The sequence below is a fragment of the Haliotis rubra genome, unplaced genomic scaffold (genome assembly GCF_003918875.1).
Source record: "Haliotis rubra isolate DU_JTF1 unplaced genomic scaffold, ASM391887v1 Scf53, whole genome shotgun sequence".
Lineage (NCBI taxonomy): Eukaryota > Metazoa > Mollusca > Gastropoda > Lepetellida > Haliotidae > Haliotis > Haliotis rubra.
The window spans coordinates 944,066-962,216 of record NW_025767224.1 but is presented as its reverse complement, the minus strand read 5'-3'; the positions used below and the strand labels follow the sequence as shown (position 1 = coordinate 962,216).

The window sequence follows — 18,151 nt, the reverse complement described above, 5'->3', positions numbered from 1 at the left end:
ATGACTACTTAGAGAATAGTTGTATTTGATGTAATCTGTATATATTTATATGTAGTTAAAATATATTTATGCAACAGTCAATATCGATGACGTCACATCCTCCATGTCATTTTGTATTTGATGTTGCATGGGAGCGGTGTTAACGTAAGCAGTAATACTTCACCAATCCCAATTCATTTTCATAAATGATAATAAAATATGTTTAAACCAAAATTACTTTCAAACTTCATAATAGTCAATAAAAATGTGTTATCATAAGTGCATATTCTTCTGAATAAATAAAATATTTAATGAACTATTTCTTCTTTGTAAATAAAATCTTTCATAATCTATTTCATTAGTCAACTCATCAATGAACTATGCCTCCTGTGGGTGCTGGGCTGGGCTGATCCCACTTTCATTGTAGGGATGTGGAAAGACCACCTATGTGCACTGAACCATTAATTAATGTGTCTCACAACTGGGAGTTCTCACAAATGGGAGGACACCCTTCATAACTGTCACGTGCATAGCTGACCTACATTGACGAACGTTGACCTTTATGACCCAACACTGCCGCTGTTACAGGTCATTGGCTCCCTCCCTCTGCCAGCAGTCTGCGTTCTGCTGTTTATTTTGTTGAAAGTTACATAGACAGATTCTTTAATACCAATGCATAAAATCGGTGATTTACAATGTGATTAGGTTGTCTGACAAAACATCCACTTGCACAGTTTGAGATCGATTGGGTCATTGGATGAAGAGATATTTACAAAAAAACGGGTCCACATGCATTTCATGCCAAACTATAGGGACCGTTTATAATTTATGGCTAAGGGTGGTGTGTGTGTGTGTGTGTGTGGTGGTGGTGGTGGTGGGCGGGGGTTGATGCTGATTTTAAGGGGTGGGGGTCACACCCATTTTTGTTCTGGGGAGCTAGGGGGATATAATCTACACGTAATACTTTAGACTATAAAACGCACAGTGTAAATCGCGACCTCAATGTGTGAAGCCGCCAAAAAGTCGCTGGAATATCAATGACAACGGCGTATAACATCACACTCAGTTACATTTTGATGATTGGGACTTTCTGAGAGCATTCGTCATCACTCGCATTTTTCCGTAACCTGCAAGAAAGTATCCATTCGGCATGTTCCGAATTACTACAAGCTTTGAGTTAACTCCCTTAGCAACTCTTGCGTATCCAGAAGTGAAGAAAAGTCCCGTTTCCGGTTGTTAATGTTTTCGTAGACACACATTTCTTTCAAGTTTAGCAAAGTACATAACGATGCCCCTTGGAAACAGTTGGCTGTTTCCAAGAAACCCCAATTTTACTTGGAATATTTCCAGCAGATTTACAGTCGCGATGGTTGGCACTTTCAGCAAATTCTGGTTGGGTACGACTCCATTAAGTCCTGTTGCTTGCTTCAAACACGTGTGGACTTTGAACCTGTTCTGCTTGTCACGACAGCTCGGCATTACTAGCTGCCCCCATTATTATTCGTACAGTGACATGCCAGCACATTAAACGAGCCCCCGTGTTGTGGAACACTACTGAAATAATCTCACACGGCAAACCAAATAATAAATATAAAAACCATAAAAGAGAACAAGACAAAGTATTTATATAATTCAAGTTGTATTATATTGTTCAGGACATATATTAGTTCCATTCATTCTTTTGTTTTTGTATGCTTTTTTGCCATTTGAATATATATGTACATTTAACACAAAAGAATCATACTTCATCACTATTATAAATTTTTACAGTGTTGTGAGATTAATGACAAGCTAACATTTGCTTATTGGGACTAAGCTTGTTGACTGAGAGGATCTGAATTAGACAGTCATACTTACTTGTTTTTTTGTTCTTACTTTGTGTCATTGTGTTTTTACAGAATGGTTAAATACACTCAAGGTGCACAACAGGTCACAGTTGTATGATGCGATAGAGAAGCGTCCAAAGGACCAAGGCCTAGTTACAGTTACTAACCACCACAGCTGTCTGGATGACCCTATTCTTTGGGGTGAGTTTCACCAGAGACTCTTTCCAGATACATTTATCCCTCACCATAATGCGGCTGAGACAGCAGCGTTATACATAACATGGAATAAAGGCCAAGTAAAGTAATATTTTCCTTGTGCATACCATAACTGCTATTTCGTGTATTGTGCCCAGTCAAAACTTTGTCATAACCACAGGCAAACTGTAGCGCAAATATGGTTGCTCAACAGAGAGAAAAATGACCAGTCTTTCTATGTGCAAGCAAACCGAGCAAAGGTTTCAATATTCTTCCCTCGCTTCAGTTCGAAAAATATTTTTAATGGCAAAATAAAATATCACCACCATCAAAGGTTGACACCCATTTCCTCACAGGATTGTGCTGACAGATTTCCAACCTCATATTTGATAAATACATATGTTAAAAATATATTTAATTCAACATTTTAAGCACCAATTGTAGCATATCAAATTGTTCTTCGCCTCCATTACCCTGCCAGCTTCTGGTTCAATGGGGCGGTGGGGTAGCCTAATGGTTAAAGCGTTGGCTCGTCACGCCGAAGACCCGGGTTTGATACCCCACATGGGTACAATGTGTGAAGCCCATTTATGGTGTCCCCCGCGGTGATGTTGCTGGAATATTGCTAAAAGCGGCGTAAAACCAAACTCAGTCAGTCAGTCAGTCTTGTTCAATGGAGTGAAGGAACAGGGGAGTTATATCTAAATATATTTGTTGAATCCCATGTCCACCATATGGAATACTTGCAAAGTTACCTCCCTTGCCATCATTAAACTACTACATCAGAAGAAGTTTTTTTAGAATAAATGTTACGCAAATTCTAACAATAACGACGGCAGTTTAATGGTAAATTCTAATGGTAAAATTAGACAATATGATATATCTGAGGGATAACTGTATCACCCGTACCACTGTGGCTACTTGTCAACAAAAGCACTGTGATCACTTATCATCCATATCACAGTGTCCACTTACGATCCATAATGCTATGTCCACTTAACAACTATTCCACCGTGTCCACTTAACAACTATTCCACCATGTCCACTTAACAACTATTCCACCATGTCCACTTAACAACTATACCACCATGTCCACTTAACAACTATTCCACCATGTCCACTTAACAACTATTCCACCATGTCCACTTAACAACTACAGTAGAACATGGTTATAGCGAACACGGATATAGCGTACAAACAGATATAGCGAACAAATTTAAAAGTCCCGTCAACAGTCCTTTATAGTATCATTAAAATTATACGTGAATAACTTAACTCGCGGAGTAGCTTAATTAACGGCTATAGCTTAACTGATTTACTACCCCAAGACCCAATTAACGACGTGATTAGCGAACTCACTCAGTGTCAGCTCAGCCACTTAGCGGTACAGTATACATCAATCTTGTTGGCGGTGAATCAGCATTGTTTGATGGTCATTAATTAATTAACAAAACAAACATATCGTGTTTAACCCATTCAACACCGCGAGGCCAAATAATCGGCCATAACGCTATGAAAAACGAAAGTTTTCGCTTGACGAGGACGGTATCCATTGCCAGAGTATGATTGGCTGCCTTAGGTCACGGTCTGATTTTGACCAATCACGATCCTTATAGCAGACTGTGGCTTAAAAAGCCATTAGAAACCAATCTTTATCCAATAAAATCACTTTTTACAACTGTGAAAATACTCTCGGCAAGGGTACAGTGATATTGTTGATGTTCCAGAGCTGTTGAACGATACCAGACACCACATGATTCGCCTCGCATGTTATTCATACGAAGCTTCGAAAACGGAGGTATTTCCCGTTGTTGTGTCATGTTAACGAACGGAAAGCCTGATTACATAAAAATGAAAATATAAAAGAAAAAGGCACGGGCATGTTATGACATGTCACAAATGGAAAAAAAACCGCTACAGTTTTCCCTTCTTCCTTCGTCTATCTGGACATTATAAGTGTAAGCTTGCATTTTCATTAAAAAATAAAATTTATTTAAGTTGTAGTTGTATTATTTCAATTTTATTATAAAAATAAACTTCATATTTATCAACATGATATAGGTAATGTCTGTGAATGTCTACATCTCTACAATCCAAGATGGCGGTCAAATGTGAATAACGAACAACGGATATAGCGAACTAAATTTCTTGGTCCCTTGGAGTTCGTTATATCCGTGTTCTACTGTATTCCACCATGTCCACTTAACAACTATTCCACCGTGTCCACTTAACAACTATTCCACCATGTCCACTTAACAACTATTCCACCGTGTCCACTTAACAACTATTCCACTGTGTCCACTTAACAACTATTCCACCATGTCCACTTAACATTTATTCAACTATGTCCACTCTTAGCACCCCCTATGCCAACAAATATTCTGTTTTAGGAATGCTGAAAATTCGGTATGTGATGGACCAAAATTCATTGCGCTGGACATTAGCAGCTGAAGATGTGTGCTTCACTAAATACTGGCATGCATTGTTCTTCTGTCTGGGAAAGACTGTACCAGTAGTTAGGGGCGCTGGGGTGTATCAGCGCAGTGTCGACTACATGCTGGAAAAGTTGCGTCTTGGAGAGTGGGTGCACATGTTCCCTGAAGGTGGGTGGCAGTCAGTCAGTGCTTTGTCTCCGGATGTAATGGATTGTTTGTGTAGATGGATGTCATCCTGCTAAGGTTCTAGGGCAGCATGTGTACCTATAACGTATGCTTGTCATAACTGTAATGATAATTGGGTGTTTATAGTGTATCACCTAGACTATAGTCTGTTTGTAGTGAAAACGTACCAATGAATAGCACTTTAAACAAAAAAGTAAATCAATAAAGTGAAATTAAGATTGCGAATTCTCATAACTTTATCTTGCCAATTGAACATTTAACTCTCAGAATTTTATTCAACTTGGATAAAAGTTGTTTAACAAACGATCATAGATTCAAATCGCTTTTATTGCTTTGTATTACCAGTGGGGAATGCACATTAAATGAAACACTGAGAACAAGGTTTGGTCTAAGTTAAAGCTCAACATGCCGCACATGCATTTGTTTCACTGTTCCAACCCCCTTGGGAAAGAGTTCCTTACATACCCCCTGCCTATTTTTGTGATGAGCAAACACTATAGTTTAGTCTATGGTTTATTGTTAAAATTTAGGTGGGGGGTACGTAAGGAACTCTTACACGCCCCCACCCCCTTGTAATACAAACCAAGCACATGTATGAATTGTTACTGAGATGGTTTATCATCATCATGGCATAGAAGCATGTCTACCAAGTCATACCTATAATTAGACATTGTCAATTCATTGTATCGCTACAACTTCTAAATAATCCCCTGGACTTAATCCTTTTCTTTCTTTCTTCTTGCAATTTTGCATTGTGGACAGTGAAAGTTCTGGGAATGAGATGATATATTGATAGGAACTTGTCAGATGTAATTTGTTTTGTTTCAGCAGATCAGACAACACAACAATGTACATGATGCACAGTACTTTTTAACAAAAACTGAAGGTAGACATCATTTTCTAATGTTATTTTGTTTATTAAGTTGTATTGTGTTTAATTTTGACAGGTAAAGTTAATGAAACCCATCAACATATGAGACTGAAGTGGGGTAAGTGCATCTTCAGTCACTTGGTTCACGACTCTATCAAAGTGTCACTTGTGGCCAACACAAGTATTTGTCATGAAATGAACCATGAAAAATACACAGGAGTATGCAGCCAAATATTGTTTGTCCAATATATTCTATGAGCCTTTGATTGTTCTTCCAAATTCCGTCTTTGAAACAATTTCTTTATTTTGCTGTAGTTTTCATTTTGCAGTGTAAACATTAAGCTCAAATACATAATCACCTGTGTTTATACTTTAACAATCATTTTCATCATAATCACCATTTCATCCTGAATATATGTTATAATCTATGGAGGTATTTGTCAGTTAAATTGTTCTATTGTTATATGCTTGTGGACATACATTGTCTCCAAGAAATTGTCATTGTGAAAAATAACTGAGTATTGAAATATGCTGATCTTGTTGAATAGTTCCTTAAAACCACGGTAAAGTGTGAGGTTATCTTGCCATCTTGTATTTTGGGGGAAGAGTATTTTGTAGGTATATAAGTATATCAGTCTGCCCTGTGTGTTGTAGGTGTTGGACGTCTCATCAGCGAGAGTAACATCACACCAATAGTCCTACCCATGTTCCATTTTGGTGAGTTGCCACCGGTACAATTGTGTTTTGCTCATGACATTGTCCCTGTGGGGATGCTGGGGAAGAATAGGTCCCCTGCTCCCGATGCTTGTAAGAAGGAAACTGAAGGATCAGCTGATCGGTTCCCTGAGATTTGGTATCCTTGTCAGATTCATAATACATGATGTATGATTCATAACACATCCCAGAGTACCCTTGAAGATCCAGGTTAGAATTGATCTTCAGTAACTCATGCTTGTCGTATTAAGAGGTGACTAATGGGATCGGGTGGTCAGGCTCGTTGACTGGGTTGACGCATGTCATTGTATCTTAATTGCGTAGATCGATGTTCATGCTGTTGATCCCTGGATTGTCTAGTCCAGACTTGATTATTTACAAACTGCCGCCATACAGTTGGAATATTGCTGAGTGCGGTGTAAAACTAAACTCAGTCGCTCACTCACATCCCAGAGTGAAATCATTTTGTATTGCTCTAAACATGAACAGTAGTGATACAGCTTGAATATTGCAGACTACACTGAAATATTGCTGTCTACAGTAGAAACAATTTAAGAGCCATTTCATTTCTTGTGGAGACAGGTCTACAGTTCCATCTGTTGCAGGTATGGATGATGTGCTGCCCAACAAGAAACCCTATATTCCACTCATCAAGAAGGTAAGTTGGGTCTACAATCATTATTCAATTCAATACTAGGTCATTTTCTAGGGTCAGCCCAGTGGTCATTTAATGTATGATTATAGGTTCGAATCACGCCTGCCCTTAACATGGGTTTAGTTTTGCAGCAGCAGCATACCTGTGAATCACTTGAGACTTTCCTCACACATAAAGCCAAGATGCCACGACATGCTGTTCAAGGTCACATTAAACCCTTCTCACTCCGTCACTCCAATCTGTTGTGTTTCACACACACATTCATAGTGTACGAAGTGATGAGGCTAAGTAATAGTGATGATGTGATGATATACCTGTCAGTTTATTGATATTTATGTCAGTGGGTAGGTAGGTGGGTGGATGGGTGGATGAGTGAGTGGGATTTGAGTGAGTGAGTGAGTGAGTGAGTGAGTGGGTGGGTGGGTGGGTGGGTGAGTGAGTGGGTGGGTTGTGGGTGGTTTTTATGAATGAGTGAGTGGGATTTGAGTGAGTGAGTGAGTGTGTGGGTGGGTGGATGAGTGAGTGGGATTTGAGTGAGTGAGTGGGTGGGTGGATGAGTGAGTGAGTGGGTGAATTTGGTTAAATTGTGATGTGTCAGCGTGGTGTTTGTGGATAGCTCTAAATGAGGCAGGTCTAGAGAACTATCTGAACATGTGTTGATAGAGCTTGTACTGTGAGGCAGGAGGAAGGAGCTTGTACTGTGAGGCAGGTCTAGAGAACTATCTGAACATGTGTTGATAGAGCTTGTACTGTGAGGCAGGTCTAGAGAACTATCTGAACATGTGTTGATAGAGCTTGTACTGTGAGGCAGGTCTAGAGAACTATCTGAACATGTGTTGATAGAGCTTGTACTGTGAGGCAGGTCTAGAGAACTATCTGAACATGTGTTGATAGAGCTTGTACTGTGAGGCAGGTCTAGAGAACTATCTGAACATCTGAACATGTTGATAGAGCTTGTACTGTGAGGCAGGTCTAGAGAACTATCTGAACATGTGTTGAGAACTATCTGAACATCTGAACATGTGTTGATAGAGCTTGTACTGAACAGGCAGGTCTAGAGAACTATCTGAACATGTGATGCTTAGAGGAGGCAGGTCCAGAGAACTATCTGAACATGTTGAGTACTGATAGAGCTTGTACTGAGGCAGGTCTAGAGAACTATCTGAACATGTGTTGATAGAGCTTGTGTGTGAGGCAGGTCTAGAGCTATCTGAACTGTGAGAGCTTGTACTGTTGTCTAGAGAACTATCTGGGCAGGTCTAGAGAACTATCTGAACATGCTTGTTGTAGAGCTTGTACTGTGTGAGGCAGGTCTAGAGAACTATCTGAACATGTTGATAGAGCTTGTACTGTGAGGCAGCAGGTCTAGAGAACTATCTAGAACTAGAACTATCTTGATAGAGCTTGTACTGTGAGGCAGGTCTAGAGAACTATCTGAACATGAGAACTATGTACTGTGAGGCAGGTCTAGAACATCTGTGTTGATAGAGCTTGTACTGTGAGGCAGGTCTAGAGAACTATCTGAACATGTTGATAGAGCTTGTACTGTGAGGCAGGTCTAGAGAACTATCTGAACACATGTTGATAGAGCTTGTACTGTGAGGCAGGTCTAGAGAACTATCTGAACATGATAGAGCTTTGATAGAGCTTGTAGAGCTTGTACTGTGAGGCAGGTCTAGAGAACTATCTGAACATGTTGATAGAGCTTGTACTGTGAGCAGGTCTAGAGCATGTTGGATAGAGCTTGTACTGTGAGGCAGGTCTAGAGAACTATCTGAACAGAGCTTGTACTGTGAGGCAGGTCTAGAGAACTATCTGAACATGTTGATAGAGCTTGTACTGTGAGAGGCAGGTCTAGAGAACTATCTGAACAGCTTGTACTGTGAGGCAGGTCTGTTGATAGAGCTTGTACTGTGAGGCAGGTCTAGAGAACTATCTGAACATGTTGATAGAGCTTGTACTGTGAGGCAGGTCTAGAGAACTATCTGAACATGTGTTGATAGAGCTTGTACTGTGAGGCAGGTCTAGAGAACTATCTGAACATGTTGATAGAGCTTGTACTGTGAGGCAGGTCTAGAGAACTATCTGAACATGTGTTGATAGAGCTTGTACTGTGAGGCAGGTCTAGAGAACTATCTGAACATGTGTTGATAGAGCTTGTACTGTGAGGCAGGTCTAGAGAACTATCTGAACATGTGTTGATAGAGCTTGTACTGTGAGGCAGGTCTAGAGAACTATCTGAACATGTTGATAGAGCTTGTACTGTGAGGCAGGTCTAGAGAACTATCTGAACATGTGTTGATAGAGCTTGTACTGTGAGGCAGGTCTAGAGAACTATCTGAACATGTTGACAGAGCTTGTACTGTGAGGCAGGTCTAGAGAACTATCTGAACATGTTGACAGAGCTTGTACTGTGACCTACCTTTGGGCTCTTTTAGTTTCTTAGTATTGTTTCCTGGTCAAATGGTTAGATTAAATAAAAGCAATAAAGGAAAGCAATTACTGGTTGAAGTGAGATAATGTTGTGGACAAACATGCATATTGCATATTGGTCCAGGGAAGATAACTCAGTTCATCTCGACTGAACGTCGACATCCATACAGTAGTTGATTTTCACTCCTATTCAGGTTCATTTTCAGTCACTTGATTTGCTCGGATTTGCTTTTCAGAAAGTCACAGTTCTTATTGGTAAACCCATTGACTTTCAAGAAGAGTTGGACAGACTCCGTGAACTAAGAAAAACGCCTGTAAGTATTGCATTGAAGATAAAGATTGGCTTCGGTTTTTACTGTGAAGTTTCCTTTACCTTCCATACATTATTTACTGTGAAGTTTGCCTTTACCTTACCATACATTATTTATGAGGATGTCTAAGTTTTATACTTAATGGTTATTAGCAAGGTTTGTACCAGTGCCTCGGTTCTATCAAATTACAGTAGTTGGCCATAGACATCATCATGTTAATTAACATTCTTGCTTTGCAAAAATAAGTTTCATAAATTTAGTTCCGGTCGAATTGCTTTCAATACTTATCTACCAGCTGGGAAATCATCTCAGCTACATACACATAATTTCCATTAAATTTTCCGAAGATTATTTAGAAAACTGCAACTGTTTAAACAACATATATAAGACATACCAATCAGGTTTATCATGGCTGTTTATGGGATAGATTAAAAGTTGTACATATATATGGTGCTTAATCAGGTGTCAGTCGATAACTAATCAACAGAAAGATGACAGACAATTATGTACACGTAGCTGAAGATGATTTCCAAGATGTTTGCAAAATATCAAAATAAAATTATTTCTACTCATTTTATGAAAATTATTCTTGCAAGAGTTAATTAACATGTAAGTCTATGGAAGTTTCACTAATGATGACTCACTTATGGCCAATTAATGTCCCTTGATGATCGGCTGGTCACAAGGTTGATGTTGTTCCAGTGTAGCCAGACATATACTTACATCAACACTTGACTGGTTACAAGATATAAATGTGATAACACTGCACTCTTGGGGTGATGTAAACCAGTGAATATGTTTCGAAACTTATCTGTTTCTGTCCATCTGGTTCATGGAACTAAGAGGGCCATGTGTACCGAGCGTTACTCCACTGAAATCATGAGGAAGAAAGGTTCTCTTTGGTTGATACCAGGTTAAGGGCTATATTTCCTGTTGCTCCATGTCGTACTGTCAGGGCACTGTGGGGTTCAGGGTTAGAAGTGATGCCAAGCAACTTATGCTGGTCTTAAGAGGCAACCAAATGGTTTGGGTGGTCAGACGGTTGTTGTTTAATGCCACACTCAGCATCATTCCCGCTATGTGGCGGCGGTCTGTAAATAATCGAATCTGGACCGGACAATCTAGTGATCTACAGCATGAGCATCGACTTGGTTGACTTTGTTGATGGTGTGTCATAAGGGTGTGGGTCCTTACTCACAGTATCAATCACTGGATTGTCTGGTCCAGACATGTTTATTTACAGGCTGCAGAATGATTAGTTTATTTTCAGACAAAGAGTGATGTGTAGACATCAGACAAACACATCTTACTGCCAGGGTTGTAGTCTGAGTCTGGATATACCGATTGAATTCACGTCAGCATCCTACCCAGGAAGTGGGCTCCAGATATTAACTAACAATACAGATGCAGTTTTGAACATCTGGTTTGCTTCTTTTCAGCGAGAGATACGCAAACGACTGACAGACGTAATACAAGAAGAGCTGTCAGTGTTGAAGGATAAGGCACAAGCACTTCATGACCAGCATATACAACGAGAGAGATAGACCAGTGTGTGGCTCAGTGTGTGTCTCAGTGTGTGTGTGTTTGAGAAATGAAAAGTTACATGATCGCCTCATCTTCAACTTTGTTGAACTTACCACAGGTTTGCGGATCTGAGTGTTCAGAGGCCCTTTTCTCAAAGCAATCACATTGCTGTGAGTATGAAGTCTGTTACAGCAGAGCTTTGACAATCACAGAGGGATGGTTGCTTTGTGAACCAGGGAACAGTTTGGGTTTATTTAGAAAGTCATTTATATTGTTATTATTGTTTGTTATCAAGGTGAAGAAGGTATAAAAGTGAAACTAATTGTCATCATGGTGACCGTGGCAAGATATAAACATTTCTCAGTTGAATCTCCTTGAATCTCCTTGAATCCCACATAATTCATACTTCTATCAGTTACACTTGTGTTCATTGTTTTAATGTGACTGCCTTATTTTCAACATGGGGAATAACACATTTATGCCAAGTAAAGTACGGGTAATATGTTCTTGTGAAACGGAAAATGTGCCATATCTGACAGCACCTGTTGTGGGCGGTTCTGTGTTTACTGCTCCCACCTACATGATACATAATGATGGTTCTGCTCCAAAAGTCACTCATTAAGTTAACTCTCGTTGTTTATTGGTCAGACCTTGTGCTGAGCTGCAGTGACACATCTCCTCTGGTCAGCATTCCCTGACCATGTGCTGACCTGCAGTGACACCCCCCCCTCTGGTCAGCATTCCCTGACCATGTGCTGACCTGCAGTGACACCCCCCCTCTGGTCAGTATTCTCTGACCATGTGCTGACCAGCTGTGACATGCGCCCATCAAGGACATCAGAATTGTTGTGGTATTTTAAATATATTTTTATTCAACTACTATTGGTAATAAACTGAGAGTGAAGAAAACCAAGAAACTTGTTGTGAGGTTAGGCCAGACCAATTTTGTTTCTTGTTTTACGGATCCGCCTGTCATATTTGTTCAAGAAGAAAAAAAATAAAAATTAATTTTACCTGCTCAAAAAATAAAATCCTAATGTTTTTATTGGCCAAAAATGTAAACTTACAACAACAAAAATTTGAGGTTGTTTTTTTGCCCCATATACACTTCATAAATTGCCAAAAGTAAAATACTTTGAGTATTTAGAAGGAATATTACTTTGACTGGTGACTTTATTTTTATTTTTCCCCTCCTGCCTTTAGGTTTTCTGACAAAATTCCGTAAAACAAGAGATAAAATTGGTCTGGCCTTATGTCTGTTTATAACCATGAAGTAATTACTGTCCACACATCCTGGACATGAGATGATGACCCAAATTATAGGCGTTGTAAGCAAGGTGAGTGATCCGGTGCCATTTCTTGATGTGTCCAGCCATCAGATAACAGGGCTTTTGATGCCCTGACATTCTATCATGTCACCTCTACAGAAAAATTAATTTGACTGAAACATTCATGATAAAGGTCACCAAATCTGTTGGGAGGGGATACAATAAGAGTTTGCCTGTCCATCTATTTTCTTATCAATGGGAGCGGTGGGGTAGCCTAGTGGTTAAAGTGTTCACTTGGTACGCCGAAGACCCGGGTTTGATTCCCCACATGGGAAAAATGAATGCTGTCAATTTCTGGTTCCCCTGATATTTCTAGAATATTGCTAAAAACACTGACCTTCCTCCCTGACTCACTATCACTAAAAAACAAAACTGACTGAGAACTCAACTGTTACTGGTGTCGATCTAATATCAGTTGAACAATTGGTGTTCCATGCATTCCACTAAAGTGAATTAATGAAGTGAATACATACATGAAACTGCAAGCTTATCTAAGAGGTAATTACCAAGACTGTGTTCCAAAATTGATCTGTCCTTGTATTTTCATTGCTGCATGTTTGGACTTTATCGTGTACATACACTGTTATGGCCCTTGGTCAATGTTAATTTGCTCAGTGAATAATAATCTCAGAACAGGGACAAATATTCTCAGCCACTACTGATGTTACTCAACATGCAAACATGTATTTTTCCAGAGGATGACCAGTTGTGTGTTTTATTCCACACATTTTATTAACATAAAGCAACCCTCCTGCCCCATCTCTTATTGAGGCTCAAGTGACTCTTGTTTTTACAGTTGACATTGTACTCAGTGGTATATGAAAAACAGTCTTCAGAAAAAAAGTCCTTGGAAAAAAAATACCGGTAAAAAAGTATTATTTTGCCTCGAAAAAAAGTCCTCCTTTTAATTTTTTATAACAAATGTTAAGAAAAAACATAGATCTGAAGGTTTTTAATACTTTATTCACATAGAACAATGTAAATTGACAAAAAATTGCATCTGCACTGATACATTTGCAAGAATTTGCTGACATTTACTGAATTTTATTTAGTCTTGTATTGGTGGCCACACCATGGAGAAACTGTGGGATTGATTTCCTCCGTGAAACAATGTCAGTGCACAGTCTCTGCGGTAGTTTCTGCATCTTGATGAAAACAGTCTTTGGTTTATTCACAGGCATATTGCCGATGATGTCCTCAGCAGTTAGTCCTCACTGTTGTGTTCTCCTTCTGGAACCATTCGATGGTTCGCCACACAGATGGGTGATGGTCACCAACCAAGTTAAAGAACTTGGTGAAGGAGCAAGCATACACTCTGAAACGTCGTGTTATTCACATTAAAGAAGTTGACATCCATAAATCTTGCTTTTCTTAAATACTGAAAAGTTAATTAGCTTCATGTCAAGTTCAGTATAGTTGAATTAATTCTTGTTAAATAATACATCTTTGGATTCATATTCAGACAGCATCTTGACACAATTTGATTGTGTTGGTGGGAGAGTGATACACATGGGTTTTGGATTGCGAACAGCACACCGATGTCGGGGAGTTATCAGCTGCTTATTAATACACCTTTGTTTAGCTGTAAATAACCATCCATGTGTAATGTCGCATTGAGAAGACGACCATATCAGGTTGCAACAGAATCAATATCAGACTGGCACATCAACAGCACAGTTCCTGGGTTGAGACAATAGGTGGTGGAACTGTACACAGCGTGATGGGTACACTCCTGTAGAATAGCCACACCGAGTCTTGCTTAAGGGACCGTTCATAATTTATGGCTAAGGGGCGTGATGATTTTAGGGTGTGTGTGTGTGTGTGTGTTCATCCATTTTGTTCTTGGGAGGTAGGGGGGTAATCAATTTTGTACAGGTTCTAGGGGGGTCAGCAATTTTATACATAAAAATATTTTAAAATTATGCTATAAAAATATGGGAAGGGGGAGGGGGCTCATTGATTTGTACATGACATGCAGGGGGGTCACTTACTTTGTACATATATATATGTTTTTTTGGGGGGGTCAATCACATTGTACATGCTTCTCCATAAAAATCACCATCACACCCCCCACCCCCCTAGCCATGAATTATGAATGGTCCCTAAACTTATAATTTTACTATGCATCTTTATCAACTAATGAATTATTTTACCGAACAAATCTCTAACAATGCAGGAAACAGGGATTCACTTAATATATGTCTTCACTAAGAACAGGATGTCCAACACCCTGGAGATGACTGGTTATAGGGGTACAGGAACTGGATGTACAGACATAGCAAGCACATGGTCCTCAGTCTTCACAACGGACACCCTGGAGATGTCTGGTTATAGGGGTACAAGAACTGGGTGTACAGAGATAGCAAGCATATGGTCAGTGATCTTCACAACACACACCCTGGAGATGTCTGGTTATAGGGGTACAAGAACTGGATGTACAGACATAGCAAGCACATGGTCCTCGGTCTTCACAACAGACACCCTGGAGATGTCTGGTTATAGGGGTACAAGAACTGGATGTACAGACATAACAAGCACATGGTCCTCGGTCTTCACAACAGACACCCTGGAGATGTCTGGTTATAGGGGTACAAGAACTGGATGTACAGACATAGCAAGCACATGGTTAGTGATCTTCACAACGGACACCCTGGAGATGTCTGGTTATAGGGGTACAAGAACTGGATATACATACATCAAGCACATGGTCAGTGATCTTCACAACGGACACCCAGGAGATGTCTGGTTATAGGGGTACAAGAACTGGATGTACAGACATAGCAAGCACATGGTCAGTGATCTTCACAACAGACATCCTGGAGATGTCTGCTTATAGGGGTACAAGAACTGGATGTACAGACATAGCAAGCACATGGTTAGTGATCTTCACAACGGACACCCTGGAGATGTCTGGTTATAGGGGTACAAGAACTGGATGTACAGACATAGCAAGCACATGGCCAGTTATCTTCACAACAGACACCCTGGAGATGTCTGGTTATAGGGGTACAAGAACTGGATGTACAGACATAGCAAGCACATGGTCAGTGATCTTCACAACAGACACCCTGGAGATGTCTGCTTATAGGGGTACAAGAACTGGATGTACAGACATAGCAAGCACATGGTCAGTGATCTTCACAACGGACACCCTGGAGATGTCTGGTTATAGGGTACAAGAACTGATGATCAGTACATACAGCACATGGTCAGTGATCTTCACAACGGACACCCTGGAGATGTCTGGTTATAGGGGTACAAGAACTGGATGTACAGACATAGCAAGCACATGGTCAGTGATCTTCACAACGGACACCCTGGAGATGTCTGGTTATAGGGGTACAAGAACTGGATGTACAGACATAGCAAGCACATGGTCAGTGATCTTCACAACGGACACCCTGGAGATGTCTGGTTATAGGGGTACAAGAACTGGATGTACAGACATAGCAAGCACATGGCCAGTTATCTTCACAACAGACACCCTGGAGATGTCTGGTTATAGGGGTACAAGAACTGGATGTACAGACATAGCAAGCACATGGTCAGTGATCTTTACAACAGACACCCTGGAGATGTCTGGTTATAGGGGTACAAGAACTGGATGTACAGACATAGCAACCACACGGCCAGTTATCTTCACAACGGACACCCTGGAGATGTCTGGTTATAGGGGTACAAGAACTGGATGTACAGACATAGTAAGCACATGGTCAGTGATCTTCACAACGGACACCCTGGAGATGTCTGGTTATAGGGGTACAAGAACTGGATGTACATACATCAAGCACATGGTCAGTGATCTTCACAACGGACACCCTGGAGATGTCTGGTTATAGGGGTACAGGAACTGGAGGTACAAGCACATGGCCAGTTATCTTCACAACGGACACCCTGGAGATGTCTGGTTATAGGGGTACAAGAACTGGATGTACATACATCAAGCACATGGTCAGTGATCTTCACAACGGACACCCTGGAGATGTCTGGTTATAGGGGTACAAGAACTGGATGTACTTACATCAAACACATGGCCAGTTATCTTCACAACGGACACCCTGGAGATGTCTGGTTATAGGGGTACAAGAACTGGATGTACATACATCAAGCACATGGCCAGTTATCTTCACAACGGACAACCTGGAGATGTCTGGTTATAGGGTACATCAAAGAACTGGATGTACATACATCAAGCAGATGGTCAGTACAAGAACTGGATGTACATACGGACACCCTGGAGATGTCTGGTTATAGGGTACAAGAACTGGATGTACAGACATCAAGCACATGGTCAGTGATCTTCACAACAGACACCCTGGAGATGTCTGGTTATAGGGGTACAAGAACTGGATGTACAGACATAGCAAGCACATGGTCAGTGATCTTCACAACAGACACCCTGGAGATGTCTGGTTATAGGGTACAAGAACTGGATGTACAGACATAGCAATCTTCAACACGGCCAGTTATCTTCAAGAACAACGGACATAGCAACACCTGGAGATATCTTCACAACGGACACCCTGGAGGTTATGGTTATAGGGGTACAAGAACTGGATGTACAGACATAGGGGGCACAAGAACTGATGTACAGCAAGCACATGGTCAGTGATCTTCACAACGGACACCCTGGAGATGTCTGGTTATAGGGGTACAAGAACTGGATGTACAGACATAGCAAGCACATGGTCAGTGATCTTCACAACAGACACCCTGGAGATGTCTGCTTATAGGGGTACAAGAACTGGATGTACAGACATAGCAAGCACATGGCCAGTTATCTTCACAACGGACACCCTGGAGATGTCTGGTTATAGGGGTACAAGAACTGGATGTACTTACATAGCAAGCACATGGTCAGTGATCTTCACAACGGACACCCTGGAGATGTCTGGTTATAGGGGTACAAGAACTGGATGTACAGACATAGCAAGCACATGGTTAGTGATCTTCACAACAGACACCCTGGAGATGTCTGGTTATAGGGGTACAAGAACTGGATGTACAGACATAGCAAGCACATGGTCAGTGATCTTCACAACAGACACCCTGGAGATGTCTGCTTATAGGGGTACAAGAACTGGATGTACAGACATAGCAAGCACATGGCCAGTTATCTTCACAACGGACACCCTGGAGATGTCTGCTTACACCCTGGAGATGTCTGGTTATAGGGGTACAAGAACTGGATGTACATACATCAAGCACATGGTCAGTGATCTTCACAACGGACACCCTGGAGATGTCTGGTTATAGGGGTACAAGAACTGGATGTACATACATAGCAAGCACATGGTCAGTGATCTTTACAACAGACACCCTGGAGATGTCTGCTTATAGGGGTACAAGAACTGGATGTACAGACATAGCAACCACACGGCCAGTTATCTTCACAACGGACACCCTGGAGATGTCTGGTTATAGGGGTACAAGAACTGGATGTACATACATCAAGCACATGGTCAGTGATCTTCACAACGGACACCCTGGAGATGTCTGGTTATAGGGGTACAGGAACTGGAGGTACAAGCACATGGCCAGTTATCTTCACAACGGACACCCTGGAGATGTCTGCTTATAGGGGTACAAGAACTGGATGTACATACATCAAGCACATGGTCAGTGATCTTCACAACGGACACCCTGGAGATGTCTGCTTATAGGGGTACAAGAACTGGATGTACAGACATAGCA

The 18,151-nt window shown here is 40.8% G+C and overlaps 1 protein-coding gene across 1 annotated transcript; it reads left to right on the top strand.

Annotated features, from left to right (window-relative positions):
* Positions 1-1,174: 1,174 nt before the first annotated feature.
* On the top strand, positions 1,175-11,220 carry LOC124252965 (tafazzin-like). The gene is made up of 8 exons (XM_046686667.1): positions 1,175-1,376; positions 1,878-2,006; positions 4,391-4,603; positions 5,569-5,610; positions 6,147-6,209; positions 6,812-6,864; positions 9,531-9,608; positions 11,045-11,220. Exons 1-8 carry the CDS (start codon positions 1,268-1,270, stop codon positions 11,147-11,149), a joined length of 792 nt encoding a protein of 263 aa, XP_046542623.1. The 5' UTR covers positions 1,175-1,267; the 3' UTR covers positions 11,150-11,220.
* The last annotated feature ends 6,931 nt before the right edge of the window (positions 11,221-18,151 follow it).

Excerpts from the sequence above, each read along its gene's own strand:
- LOC124252965 (XM_046686667.1), top strand. The coding sequence starts at position 1,268 with ATGCCCCTTGGAAACAGTTGGCTGTTTCCAAGAAACCCCAATTTTACT. Across the intron at positions 5,611-6,146 it reads ACATATGAGACTGAAGTGGG|GTGTTGGACGTCTCATCAGC; the intron begins GTAAGTGCATCT and ends TGTGTGTTGTAG. Across the intron at positions 6,865-9,530 it reads ATATTCCACTCATCAAGAAG|AAAGTCACAGTTCTTATTGG; the intron begins GTAAGTTGGGTC and ends TTTGCTTTTCAG.